A 14,453-nucleotide genomic window follows, 5' to 3' on the forward strand; every position below is an offset into this window, starting at 1 on the left:
GGGGGGTGGGAGGATGGGTTAGCCTGGTGATGGGTATTAAAGAGGGCACGTTCTGCATGGAGCACTGGGTGTTATGCACAAACAATGAATCATGGAACACTACATCAAAAACTAATGATGTAATGTATGGTGATTAACATAACAATAAAAAATTAAAAAAAATAAGATGCAACTATATGTTTCAACAGAAAACATACTTTAGATTCAAAGATACAAATAGGTTGACAGTTGTAAAAGATAAAACATGTGAACAGGAACCATGAGAAAGTTGGGGTGACTATACTAATATCAAAAGCACCCTTTTTAAAATGCAACACCTGCAGCCTGAGTCCTCTTCTCTAATGTTTCTCTTTAGCACTAATCACCATATGACTTACTATACGTTTTATTTTTTCTTCTTTTCTTTTTTTAAATTTTATTTTATTTAAATTCAATTAATTAACATATAGTGTATTATTAGTTTCAGAGGTAGAGTTCAGTGATTTGTTATTTGTTCATCATCATCTTTCCTACTAGAATGTAAAAGCTTTGAGGGCAGGATTGATGTGTGTGTGTGTGTGTGTGTGTGTGTGTGTGTGTGTGTGTGTGTTTCCTCTCTCTGTTTTTTTCGTGGATGGTCAGGTGTATATCCAGCATGTAGGACTGGTTCTGGCATACAACGGAGGCTCAGTGAATGTGTTTAATAAATAAGCATTAAGGGCCATGATCTAGGAGCTAAGGATAGAGTAGTGAATAAAACAAAATCTTTATCCTCATGGAACTTGCTTTCTAGTGGAATATATATATAGATAGATAGATAGATAGATTTTTTTTTTTAATGAGAAGGGTATTTTAATTGAGCTACCCAGTAAGCATACATAATTAATGGAAATGATTACAATTATTATTCCTTTTTCAAAGCAAACAAAAATTTTAAATGTGTTTATTACATTTTGTTCTCTAGTATCTATAATCAGTGTCAATTTGTCCAAATATCTAATATTATCTATAGTTTCATCATTATCATCCATTTTCATTGTCTTCAGAGAAATAGAAACTGCCCACACTTTAGGTTTATCAAACATCTAAATGGTTTCTTAGGTAATTTTTCAAATGGTCTGATTTTGCCAAGCATATTTATAAGTAACTCTTATACTCAGCAACATGATGTAATAGAAATATTTTACCTATTTCTAACTCATGTGTATTCTATACACTTATGTGGAGAATCACTTAATACTAGAATATATGTAAACCCTCATAACAGGCTTCAAGTTCATATTTGGTTCATTTTCCATGATAGCAATAAATTATCAAAGTAAACTAAATCTAAATTAAAACCTCTCAGTGATCAATACAAATAAATCTCATTACCTTAAGATGAAGCAAAAATGAGAGCAGGTTTGGGATACGCTGGGATTAATTCTTTTTCATTTTTTTAAAAAGGATAAACATTTTATTCACTTTTGTCTTTTTTTCTCTCCTCTGATGACAACTGAGCACATATTTCTATGTCTTCATTATGTATCTAAAAGAAACTCTAGCAACACTAAGTTTGTTTAAAAATAATGTCAAAATGACAAACAGAAGCAGGTTATTTTATCAAAAGGATCATCTATCTTCTTTGATATTATAAGAGATAAACTGCTGTGTGAAATTACAGGCTAGTCATGACAAATGAGGATGTAATAATTACGGACAGGAAGGAGCCCATTTACTCATTTATTTTTTTTCCTGATCAACTTTTAGAAAATCTTAATATAAGAAAAAAATTAAAATCCAAAACTTCCTTGAAGATGTTTTGAGGAAATTCAAAGCAGGTAAGATCATCTTTGAAAAGTAAAGGTTATGGTAATAAGAATTGGGTGCTTAAATTAATATTTATAATCAAAGTGGCTTTTAAAAATGCAGAATTATAGTACCTATATAATTGTAAAAAATGGGTCATAAATAATAAGCTATAGATGTCATTTGCCAAAAAAAAAAAAAAAGATTTCCCAAAGTTCTTTTTCCCCTAGTAAATCTTAGAATTACACAGAGCTCAAATTAGAAAACCAGGAGGCCTCTCTTTGCTTTCCCATTATAGATACAGACCCACTGCTTCTTCCCCTGCAGTTTTAAAATGTCTAAGTTCCTTGTGGTTTCCTTCACTACTAATGCACTGGGATACTTAAAAAAAAAAAGTTTAAAAATAGGAAAGAACTTCAAGGTAGATGAAATCCTTAAAAAATCCAGATATTCATTTTTGATAAAGGAATTCATTTAAAAAAATGTACAGATTAATCAGACAAATGAAACTCACCTGTCTTTGCATCTTTCCAGTCATCTGAAAGAATAGTCTTGGTCTGAATAGTGTATTTTGATATAGGACTATGATTGTCTGAACCACGGCTCCATGTAAGAGCCACAGAAGTGGCTCTAATGTCTTCTATTCGTAGACCACCTGGAGGGCCTGGAGGGCCTGGAATGAAAATTTGGGTAATGAATCAGTGAATCCCAATTAGTGAATTAAGTGCACATTAGAATACAAAAGCATCTTCTTTGAAATTAATCCAAAGAACATTTATACAATATAATCAGTGTTACCACATTCCTTTTAAATATAAACTATAAGAGGTGATAATAATAGTACTTATGGTCTTCACTAAATGATTTCACAGTGTCTCTTTTTAAATAAGGAGATACATGCTATCATTTTAAAATGGCATTATCATTCAAGATACATATGACAATCTTTGGCTCATAAAATGGATACACATGAAAATCTTTGACTTAGAAAATGCAGTTGGCATTAAGAGGACCTAACAGATTGTGGCACAGTACAATTTAAGAAATGCTTGCCGAATGCATAAATCAGATATGGTAGCACAATTCAGTCCAGATATGAGAATAGTTAGTCAAATATTTCACTGTGCCTCCCATAAATGGCAAATACTTTTCTATATCCCTAAATGGTTATTGGAAATTTATTTTACTTGGAGTAGAAAATACATACAATCTGGGAATGATTATATGTATCATTTTGGATAATATATTTCATGTTAGTTATAATAACAGGCATAAATAATATTAAAAGAAATATTTCTACTTCTATAAAATGTAGAAAACAATTGTCAACTCAGAGATATACCAGAAATGCCCTGAAACATTGAATAATATATTGAAGAGGCTTAGGACAGAAAAGTTATTAATGCAAAACATAAAACAATGTTAAAAATAGGTTTTCATAGATGCTTCCTAACTCAGCACCAATATTATTCAATGAGAGCACTGTACCTGGTGGTAGAAATGAAAAGACAAATGAGACATAACTTCTGGGTTTTGAAGAGCTTTTTGTCTTGAAAAGGGTGAAATGGACCAGCAAATAAATAACTATAATTGAAAGCAAAAATGCCATGATAATGGCATACAAGATATTTATACTTTGCATCACAATTTCTTGTTTTTAAAAATGAGAAAAAACATGCTTTAAGTGGTACAGTGGCATCCATTGCTTACAATGCTAAAGAAGTTTCCCGGTTAATAGAGACATCCTTTAATAGACATTTCAGAAAATACTATCACTTGTTTTCTTTGCACCAGAAAGGGTCCATCCCCAACTAATTTAGGCATATTAAATATAATTACAACTTTGTTAAAATGATATCTTTAGTTTTTCGTATTGAATGTAGTACTAAATAAGACATTTGTTTTTATCTCTTAGCTAAATATAAATGCCTTACTATTTATTGATCAAATCAGATGTTTAGCCTACATGGTTTCATGGCTTTTTTTTCCCTCCAAATGGGTTTTGGTCTTTGAAAAGGTATAGACAATCTCCTAGTGGGTGGTCCTGAGGGGGAAGAGGTGTAGGTAGATTCACACAAATATATTACTGCTAATACTAAAATAACACAAGACACATCCTATTGATGGCAGTAAATTTTATTATTTGGAGGTATATAACATATGAATAGAAAGGTAAATAAACTTTTATAAATGTATAATTTGTAATAGTGTACTTATACTTCTTGATGTTAATTAAAAGTAAAAAATACAACACGCAGAATAAATGAAAATAGACACATAAGTAATATAGAACACATGCAATATTCAGAAAGAAAAAACTGCATTTTTCATTACCCCTTTACTTCACATAAAGCATCATCCCAAGTCAATGATTAAATGGAATATTTCAGGGTATTAAAATTTAAAAATAGAGATGAAAAATAAGGGAAATTATTTTTAAAAGGAAGAGAAAGTCATGCATTCAGATACTTTTTCTGAGCACAAAGGTATGAAGAAAATATTAAGGGGAATTTAAGACAAAATTGTCATAGGGTAGGCTTTAACTGTGCAAGTGTAAATTATTTGCCTGCTGTTATTCTCTGAAGTTCTTGGAGTGGCAAATGAGTAATATTTTAAAAGGTCAGACTAGAGTTGTATGTTATGAACATATTTGTTGGAATACTATATGCAAAATAATTTTACTCAGTCATCCATTCAAGGAAGAGAGACATTGTTGAGCAAAATACTGTAATTACCTTTACAGTTTTTCCCTCTGATATATGCCTGGCCTCTAATGGGTTCTTAATAAATATTTTGGTGCATATATAAATGAGTTTATCACAATTAAACTCCCACATAGTTCTATAAAGATAGCAGTCATCCACAATACAAGCTCCCTTCTTCCATTTGCCTTGAATATCATCATAAAGAGGTGAAGTTAAGAGAACAAATGGAAAGGTGTTGGTTGATAATCCTCAAAACCCTGGTGTGGCAGTGTAACTTGTTAATGTGGAGTAGACCTATCCATCTAGTAATCGACTCCAAATATCTCCTGGAAAATACCTGAGAGAAAAACACTATTAAAGGCAGAGATTTCAGAGTTTAAAATTGGCTTGACTTAAAATTCTGTGCCCTGATTTATCTTGGGCAAGTTTTTCAAATTTATTGTTTCCATTTTCTCATCTGCAAAATGGGAGTAATAAAAGTTGATCATATAGAACCATTTTTTAGGATTGAAACAATATCTTTAAAGAAGGTAGTGGTAGACCTAGTCCATAAAAAGCCCTCAGTAAACTTTAGCTACTAAAAGTATTACTGTTTTTATTCCTGCAAGAGCTTTCTGGGCATCTGAGTTACTTAGCAGGAGTAATTATTAGTATTTGTTAATAATTGGGAGGGATCTGTTTATCAGATTGTTCACTTACCACTTGTTTTCACTTAAAAATAAAGTGTTTTCTGATAAATTTGTTGAAGGTGAGGAAAAGTTGGGAATGTGTAGTCCCTTCGTTTGTACTAAGAAATCAGGATGTAGCAAAAACAGAGTGGTACTATAGAGACAAACTTGCACAGCCTTGGAGTTAAACTCAGGGCCAGTACTGTACTGTCTCCAGGAGGAAGATTTTCAAAGCAGTGTAGCTGATAATACTTGTTCATTTTTTCTGCTCAGAATGGAGAAAAAAAGTGTTATGGTAGAAAGTAAAATAATGCAACTACTTGTTCCTCAGCACACACACAAAAAGGCATTAGGAACTGGTCACCCTTGGTTATTCTTTCATCAGTGGGGAAAAAAAAAGCAATACATGATTCTGACTAAGAGTTCCTTCTTCCTTCCTCCTCCCTTTCTCCCTTTCTCTCTCTCTCTTCCTCCTTTCTTTCTCCTTTTTTCTCTGCCTCCTCTTTCCCTCTGTTTCTATTTTTTCTGCCTCCTCTCTCCCTCTCTTTAAACTCCTATTGTTGTATACTCCCAAGAAATCTGTAAGTAAAGAATTGAAGCCAGGAAAAATGTAAGCAAATAGACTGTTACATGCAGCTTATTTCATTATTACTCTACTAATATGTCTTTCCAATATCTTAGGTGGTCCTCAGGCAGATAGCTAATGGTTCCTAAGAATGTTATTTATGCCAAATTTAAATTATAATGAAACAGAGACATTGTTTAGATAGAAAGGACCTTTGGAATTTCACATGCATTTTAAATGTCTAGATACATTAGATTAGAAATTATTTTAGCCTTCCATTTTCTTTCTTTCTTTTGTTTTTAATCACTAAAGATTGCAGGTGAGGGTGTGGAGGAACTGGGATATTTCTCTGACTAGTGCTGGTAAAAGCTTTCTTTCGATTCTTCTCACTACCATTAAATATGTAGGAAGCTGGAAAGAGAAGGAAATGAGGAGAAAAATGAGAAAGATCTGGGGGAGGAGATAAAAAGCTATTTAAAGTATACTTTCTCTTTTTGTTTTTTATCGACAGTCTGACCAAATTCTCCTTTTATAGAATTAACAGTGCAAACTTCAGTGTTGATACTCTGCATCTCCTTTTCCTATTCAAAATCACAGTGCTCTATCTCTATCTTTCTTTTTTTTTTTTTTTAAAGATTTTATTTATTTATTTGAGAGAGAGAGAATGAGAGACAGAGAGCATGAGAGGGAGGAGGGTCAGAGGGAGAAGCAGACTCCCTGCCAAGCAGGGAGCCCGATGCGGGACTCGATCCCGGGACTCCAGGATCATGACCTGAGCCGAAGGCAGTCGCTTAACCAACTGAGCCACCCAGGCGCCCCTATCTCTATCTTTCTAGGAGTTACCTTTCTATACTTCTCCCCATAGAGGCTGCTACTATATACTTCCCTTCCAGTTACATTACCTTCTCTCTTACTATTCTTGTTTTTCACTATTTTTTTCCCTCTGGCTTGAAATATCCCTCTCAGAGATTGCTGATTGAGAATGCTCCATAAAATCTCACCTACAGGGTATAATTAGTGGTCTACCAAGGTCCTTGTTAGTGTTATGTTTCTGTGTTGTAGGTTCTTCAAAGTCAGGCAGGAGTCTACAATTACCGAAATGTGTTTCTATCTTGTTTTTTAACCTACTGAAGGACTGTAGAAATTGCCAGAATGGTCCCCTATCCTCTGTGGTTCAATGCAGTATCAATTTGTAACATCTATACCCTCTTTCCCTAAATTCCTCTAGGTTCTCAATGTTTTAACTATGAAATCATTGATTGCAGGCAAATAACAGAAACACTTCAATATGTAATATAGATCATATACATTTTAGAGCTCATGTAAGCCAATATCTGTACAAAGGACGCAGAAGCGTAGAAGGGCTATGGCCAGCATTACACAGCTAGTCTGTAACAGAGGGCAGAATCAGGACAATAGACTGGGTTTTCCAGCATAACCCACATGAAATGAGAAAAAGCCCATTTGAAATTTAGATCTTGTCACCCAAATGTGCCTGTCTGCAAAAGACCTCCAAAGAACTACCTGAATACTGACAAGTTTACCCTGTTGTTTTCTTGGGCTTGTCTGTTATTTTTAAAACAAGTGTGAACTCATAACAACATAAAATTTACATGACATAAAACAGTGAATAAAATTTTTTTAAAAGATTTTATTTATTTATTTGACAGAGAGAGAGGCAGGCAGAGGGAGAGGGAGAAGCAGGCTCCCTGCTGAGCAGAGAGCCTGATGTGGGGCTTGATATCAGGACACTGGGATCATGACCTGAGCCAAAGGCAGACGCTTAACTGACTGAGCCACTCAGGTACCCCAGTGAGTAAAAATTTTATATTGTATATTTTAATAAAAATATTTTACTGAGTCCTTATCATATTGAAGTACTTGCTAAATCTTTCATAATTCTTACCAATAACTAATGATGTAGGTGCCATTATTTTCCCTATTTTACAGATGAGGAAACAGAGACATGGAGAGATTAAATGACGATAGTCATCCAGCTAGCAAATGAGAAAGCTAGGATGTAAACACAACCAATTTGCCATGAGACCATCTTTTCAATAACTATAGTACAATTATTTAAAACAGCGTTATCAGAATCAAATTCAAAAATGGTATTGAGCTTTTCTTTGGAGTCCTTTCTTGTTGGGAATCATATGAATTACTTGGGCACAGCTGTACACTTTAGAAAAAAGGACAAAAACTGTAATACATTGATCATAACTTTTAAATCTTTGCTTGATCTGTTAACTCAGATAAATCAAGATAAACACATCACCCATCTATAAATTCATACTCAATACACCCCCAGTTTTTCTTGATCACTCTAAAGGCATCTGTTAGTCTTTCCTGAATTTTACGAGTGTCTTTAGGAAAAAATACCTATGTATGAACAAAATACAGATGTGATTTCCACTCAGCTCTTATTCATATGTAATCAGAGGAAAAAATGAGCAAGAACACAATTATTTATCAATTTTGTCATTTCTTCTTTAGGAATGTAGTAACATTCAATGAAAAAGAGTTTAGACATTTGAGGAAAAATAGCCAAAAAAAAGTACTTTTTTTTTTTTAAGATTTTATTTATTTGACAGAGAGAGAAATAGCGAGAGAGGGAACACAAGCAGGGGGAGTGGGAGAGGGAGAAGCAGGCTTCCCACTGAGCAGGGAGCCTGATGCGGGGCTCGATCCCAGGACCCTGGGACCATGACCTGAGCCGAAGGCAGACGCTTAACAACTGAGCCACCCAGGCACCCAAAAAAGTACTTTCAAAATGATTACTCACACACTATAGTCTGACCATATTTTCTCAGTCAGTAATTGAGACACATTTTCTGATGAGTCAAATGGGATAGAAGACTTGAAATTGGGAGCCTCCAGAATTCACTGGGCTGCAGAGCAGCCTTGACTACACCCCAGACATCACTTGAGTCTATGCCAGTCCTCAGGCAGTGCTAAATACAAGTGTACTTTCTTCCTCTTAAACCCGGACTTTCTAAACAACCGGACCCCAAAACTCCTGGTCCTTTTGGGACTCCCTTCCACATGGCACATGTATTTAATAGAAACCTTCATGTTCCAGAGTTGCTGCAAGCATGAAAGATATCTAGTATCACTCTCTTTCTACCTGTAATTTCCGGTAAGTAATTAAAGCAAACACCACATGTAAATATTCTGTGGTTCATTGTTTATTTTTACTAAAATAGCCAATTTTAATGAAAAGTTTGAATGTTAAGGAAACAAAAATTATTCAGAACAAATTATCTCCTCTTTTAAAACAAAATAATCTTAAAATGACATTACTGAGAGAACATCAGTTATATTAGGATAAGCAACTTCTTCCTCTTCTTTCCATGTGTCAGCTAAAGTTCCTTTATTATTACAGGCCTATTTCTGTTCTCAAAATTAGTTAAGACAATGGCTCTACCATAATGTTATGAAATACAGTTCAATGTCATGTGATTTTGTCAATGTTTAAAGCTGTCCTAAGATAAAGCTAAATGGTAAATATCCCTACCATTTAATAGGAGTGTGGTAGTTTTTTAACCTCTAACATTTATAAAAGTGAACTTAGATCCATTAGTAATGAGAATAAGGCTAAAGGGAGAGCAATGAATTTGTAGAACCTGTACTTGTCATCGATGCAGTTTATTTAAACAAGAATATTCTCCCTTTCCTGGCACCAGGAAAGGCATACTTGTCATGTGATTTCCTTCCTAATTTTTAAATTCTTTCTTTTCAAACTATATTGCCATCTGGTCTTGGTGGTATACTTTCAATTATGAACTATGTAAGAAGATGCCCACAATGATGATTCATGCACATATCTCCATGATGATATTTATAGGTACATGAGAATCTCAAATTAATTTTAAATATCATATTAACATGGTAATTGATCTGGATCTCTAGTCTAAACTCTAAGACAGTTCCATCTGTGACAATGACTGAGACGAGAAAATTTAAAAAATTAAAAAGATGGAAATTAAGTAACATCTTGAGCCAGAAACATTTATTCTTTTATGATGACTAATGAATTATTTTAAAAAGAACACTGCATATGTATTTAAGAGTCATATCCATATCCCTCAAAGCTTTCCTGAGAGTTCTTCCAACAACAGATGGAGTTGCTTGAGTTACTAAATGAGAAGTTCATATAATACCCTATACCTAAATATAAACCTGTTTCAGAGCAAAACTATTTCTGGTGAAGAAACAAGAATTTTAAGCATATCTCTTTGACCAAAGAGGGAAAATGAAAGTATTTTCAAACAATGAAATTTAAGCAGTTCCAGAAAGAATTATATACACTTCCTTTTTATCCTTCACTTCTCCTCAAGTCCTTCCAGTAAAAGTCTCCAACTTCCTGCCCAAATTAAAGATCCAAGAAGGCTGACAGTAGGAGTTAATAAAATTAAATACGCATACGTGCTGTTAATGGCTTGGTATCTTCACTTAAACCTTGCTACCGAGATGACAATTTTCTCCACATGCTGTCCATTTTCACTTCCCAATCCCAGGAATTGTGCCAAAAACCCTACAGAGCCATGGGCAGTCGTGAGTTGTTTATTGCTGCTTTTCATCCATTCTTGCCAAAGAATATATATATGGCACCAGGATACAAAAGACTACTGGAGTAATGCCCCTTAGCCTGTGTCTTAATTAAGATGACTCCTTAGTGAATTTGACAACAACACTGTTCATTAGCTGCTTGGCTAAATCAAACAGTCCATTCAGTGGCAATACTTTTGTATTAAAATTCACCATTTCTTCATAATTTTTTTCAGGTAATGAGCTAATTTATGAGATATATAATTTCAAAGAAAAACAGGACATGAAAACACAAAAATTTCACTTGGCCATTATAAGATGTACTAGGTTAGTTCACTAGCCATTTTTCATATTAGTGAAGCTATATAATTATATTTTAAAATATGTTCCTGCTCAAAAGTATGTTTAGAAGTTTCAAAAGGAAAAATCCTCTAAGAACTAGATTGGAAGGGAAAACTGCAGGAGCTATAATATTGAGTTAATTAGTAAAATCTAGTATAATATGTTAAAAAAAGAAAAAAGAAAAAAAGCTTTCACACAAATGGTGAGTGTCAACGATCACCAGGTTGGAGGCAGGCTGGCACAGACGGGGAGAAAAGGATCCACCATGTTTTTCTCTCCACCTTTTCTGTTTTTACCTGCAAGAGGAAAGATCAAGGCTGAAGGGACAGTGTGGATGCCCATTTAGGGGCAGGAAGCCATGTACTTTGGGGATTTGCCATGAGTCCTTGATGGGTAAGTTGAAATAAGAGCAAAGAAAAACATCTTCTTCTAGACACTGGAGATGGGGGTCCAAAAGAAAAAAGGCTAAAGTGACAAGCTTTGGCCCAATCAAACCTCCATTCCCCAGTAACAGTGACTGCCTTTCTAAAGAACAAGAGCTGTACCTGGATCCCTTCCCCCGCCACTGCCTTAAACAAACAAACACTAGAACCTTTGTAATTTCATGCCATATAGTGCAAGTCTACTTACTAAAACATATGCTTGATAGCTTCTAACTAAGAAAAAATACAAAGGGTGAATTTAGCAATGATTCTAAGAAATTAATCAGTATTTGGGAATGGATGTCACAGGAATTTGTGTCATGAGTAATATGGTATTTATTTTTTATGCATATATATACATTAAAAGCACAGCAGGAGGAAGTAAAGGAAGATATTTATAAAAAGTCTCCATGGTCAATGTGTAAATTCTAACTATTATTATTCTCTTCATAAATATGGAATCTGAATCTTATAGTGATGAACTGACTAGGTTAAGACCACAGCTTAAATAGTAGGTGAAGTGGCTTTCTTTTATTTTAATTTTTTTTAAAGATTTTATTTACTTATTTGACAGAGAGAAAGAGAGAGAGTACAAGCAGGGGGAGTGGCAGAGGGAGAGGGAGAAACAGACTTTCTGCTGAGAAGGGAGTCCGATGAGGGGCTCGATCTCAGGACCCCGGGATCACGCCCTGACCTGAAGGCAGACGCTTAACCGACGGAGCCACCCAGGTGTCCCTGAAGTGGCTTTCTAAGGTACGTTTGCTTAATGCCAAAAGTCATACCTTTTCTACTGCACCATATAGATCTTTTAATGACTGTATGTGTATATTAACTATGTTATTAGAGAAAATCATGGATGATATAATAACTATTTTATTAGAGAAAATCACAAGATGATCATCCACCTCTTTCCCCTAACCATAACTAAGGATAATTTGATTATTAGAAGTAGACCACTTTATAACCACTACTGTCTCCCTGGTGATAGCTATTTAAATATGAAAAACAATATCTACGAGAAAACTTGCTTCTGCTGACTACTTATTGCAAATTTTGTCATTATGATAAATGGTAACAAAGGTCACCAAACTCACTTGTCACTTTAAACACATGAGATTTCTAAGTTTTCAATGAGAAGTGAAATTAATAATTTTGGATATATTCCATCCATGCACCCCTCCCTCCACCTTTAAATAGTTTTGGTAGTTTTTGCTATATTACCAGAGTTTGCTTCTCTGAAACCTGACTTTTTAAGTCTGGCGAGAGGGTACTATGCACACTTACACAGTGAGTGTAACTGCTGCACAACGGAGTATCATTTCCTTGATTTAGGCACCATAGCTACCAGCATACACAGGAACATATCAGACAGTGGTCCTCCAAGTTGTTTAAAACACCAGTACCAGACAGATCTGACATACTCCTGTCAGTAAGGGTCCTGTGCTCCTGGAGGAATTCTCGGGAACGTGTGGAGCTGCTCAAGCTCTGGTTCTTGACAGCCAGCAAGACTGTAGGGAGCTGAAGCCCAGATGTGTGCTCTTCAGTGTGACAGACCCTAGATTATTTAGTGACACTCACACAAGGGATCACTACATCTTGGCATATCACAAGTTATTTGTTACTGATAAATTTGTGCATTACTTCTTTTCTAAAATGAAGTGGATTCAAGGTTGTCCCTTCAATATGCTAAGTCTTACTCACTTGCACCATCCCAGTCCACTTTCAGTCAAAGGACTTGGCACTCCCCCACTGCCCTGGGAAATACACATAAATCACAGCCAACTTCCTCACCTCCTCTTGTGTCCACAGAGCAACCATTACTGACTGTGAATATTGGATAATTAGAAATTAAAATAGTGTGTTACTGTTTAGGGGGAAAAAAAAGCCTTGGGATTTATGCCAGAATATGCATTGACTTGCGAGTGTATTGTGCAGTCAAACACGACAATGGAAAAGTGCTGTAGCAGAGGAAAGACAGAATTCACTGCTGTGCTGATGTAATGATACATCCTAAGTCACATTTAGATAACACATGGGGTGTTCTGTCACACAAGAACAGGGATCCCGTGGTCACCTTCGAGAGGAAGTGGAGAGGGTGCGAACTATGGTACAGGTGGTTTTTGTAGGATACCGAGAGAGAATCTACAGTCAGAGAACACTTTTCACATTTCTTCCTTTCTCTTCGAGTATGTCTTAATGAATCCCAGGGATGATGGTAGTGTAAGGAGTTGTGTGATAGGAATTCAAAAGCACTAAAATCTCCTCCCTGCAACTTCTTAAACTGATCACAGGTTTATAGAGTAAAGACTTTTTTTGAGTTTCCTTTATTCTCATTTGTTTAGGTGTGAAAAAAACCTGTGACTCAATCAAATTCTCAGGGGCTGGGCTGGTGAGGTTGGCTGGTGGCAGAGAGATGTTGGTGCCAGGAAGCCAGTCTGCAAAAACACCATCAAGAAAGAACTGGATGTTCCAGAACCTTGAAATGGCAGATTCCACAAAAATCATACGTAAGAAAATTGTTTTGCTTAAATGGGATTTTATACTACTAAGTCTTTCCTTGGTTATATTTTCAGCAATGAAGCTAAGGTGTTTTTGTCTTCTTTTGTTTGATAAAATGAACCCAAAAGAGAAGGTTTGAAATTCCAATTTCAAATAATTTAAAATTTTACTCTACTCTCTAACTTAACTTAGAATTATCATCAATGCCTCACAGTGGTTTGGGTGGGCAATTTATTAAACCATATGCCAACAGTGAAGCAGATGTAAAATAAAAATTATATGATCTGGTTTTTATATTTCAGGAAGTTGAACATTAAGGAGTAGTGAGGAAAAATAAGTAACATAGTATATTTGGAGCACTAGTATCTGGCCACTTTCTGGCTTTATAAAATAAGAGCGGAAGACTATTTCTTTTCCTTTTTTAAACTTCCTTTGCTTATGAAATGGGATTACCAGTTCTTACACTACTATTTCACAGCAATTTTGTTAAGATGACATCATAAAATTTATATGAAAATCCCATAGGCATATACATTATAAGGTAAACATTTAAACATTTTGAATGAATTAATTTTAAAGCTAAAGAGCACATTTTAAAATTAAGCTTTAAAACCATCTACTGTATTAATTGTTTTTGCTATTATAATTGTACAATGTTGAGTAGCTAAAATATATATTTTTTAAATTACTATAATTTCCTGTTATTAGGCCAGCCATAAATATATCATGGGCAAAAATAAAATTGCAAAAATCTGCATCTGTGACTTTCTATAGAATAAATACTTCTTACCATAAAGAAAGAGACCTACTTTTTAATTTTTCCATATTGATTATTTCATCTTTTGAATATATCTGAATTAGTGTTTGATTATACTGTGATCCAGCAATGAGCTTGGATATTACATCTGAAGTCAGACTGCTTGGATTCAAATCTTGT

General features: G+C 34.6%; 1 protein-coding gene across 3 annotated transcripts in view; it reads right to left on the reverse strand.

The window, feature by feature from the left end:
• CNTN1 (contactin 1) overlaps positions 1-14,453 on the reverse strand; it is a 362,269-nt gene that overhangs the window by 79,425 nt on the left and 268,391 nt on the right. For 2 of the 3 annotated variants that reach the window (XM_032420205.1, XM_032420204.1), the window contains one exon: positions 2,282-2,440. In XM_032420205.1, coding sequence (XP_032276096.1) covers positions 2,282-2,440 — 159 coding nt within the window. Of the gene's footprint in view, positions 1-2,281; positions 2,441-8,935; positions 10,892-14,453 lie in introns of those variants that run through there. The other variant, XM_032420206.1, reaches the window with a different exon arrangement.

The sequence above is a fragment of the Phoca vitulina genome, unplaced genomic scaffold (assembly GCF_004348235.1).
Source record: "Phoca vitulina isolate PV1807 unplaced genomic scaffold, GSC_HSeal_1.0 scaffold23, whole genome shotgun sequence".
In the NCBI taxonomy this organism is placed as follows: Eukaryota; Metazoa; Chordata; class Mammalia; order Carnivora; family Phocidae; genus Phoca; species Phoca vitulina.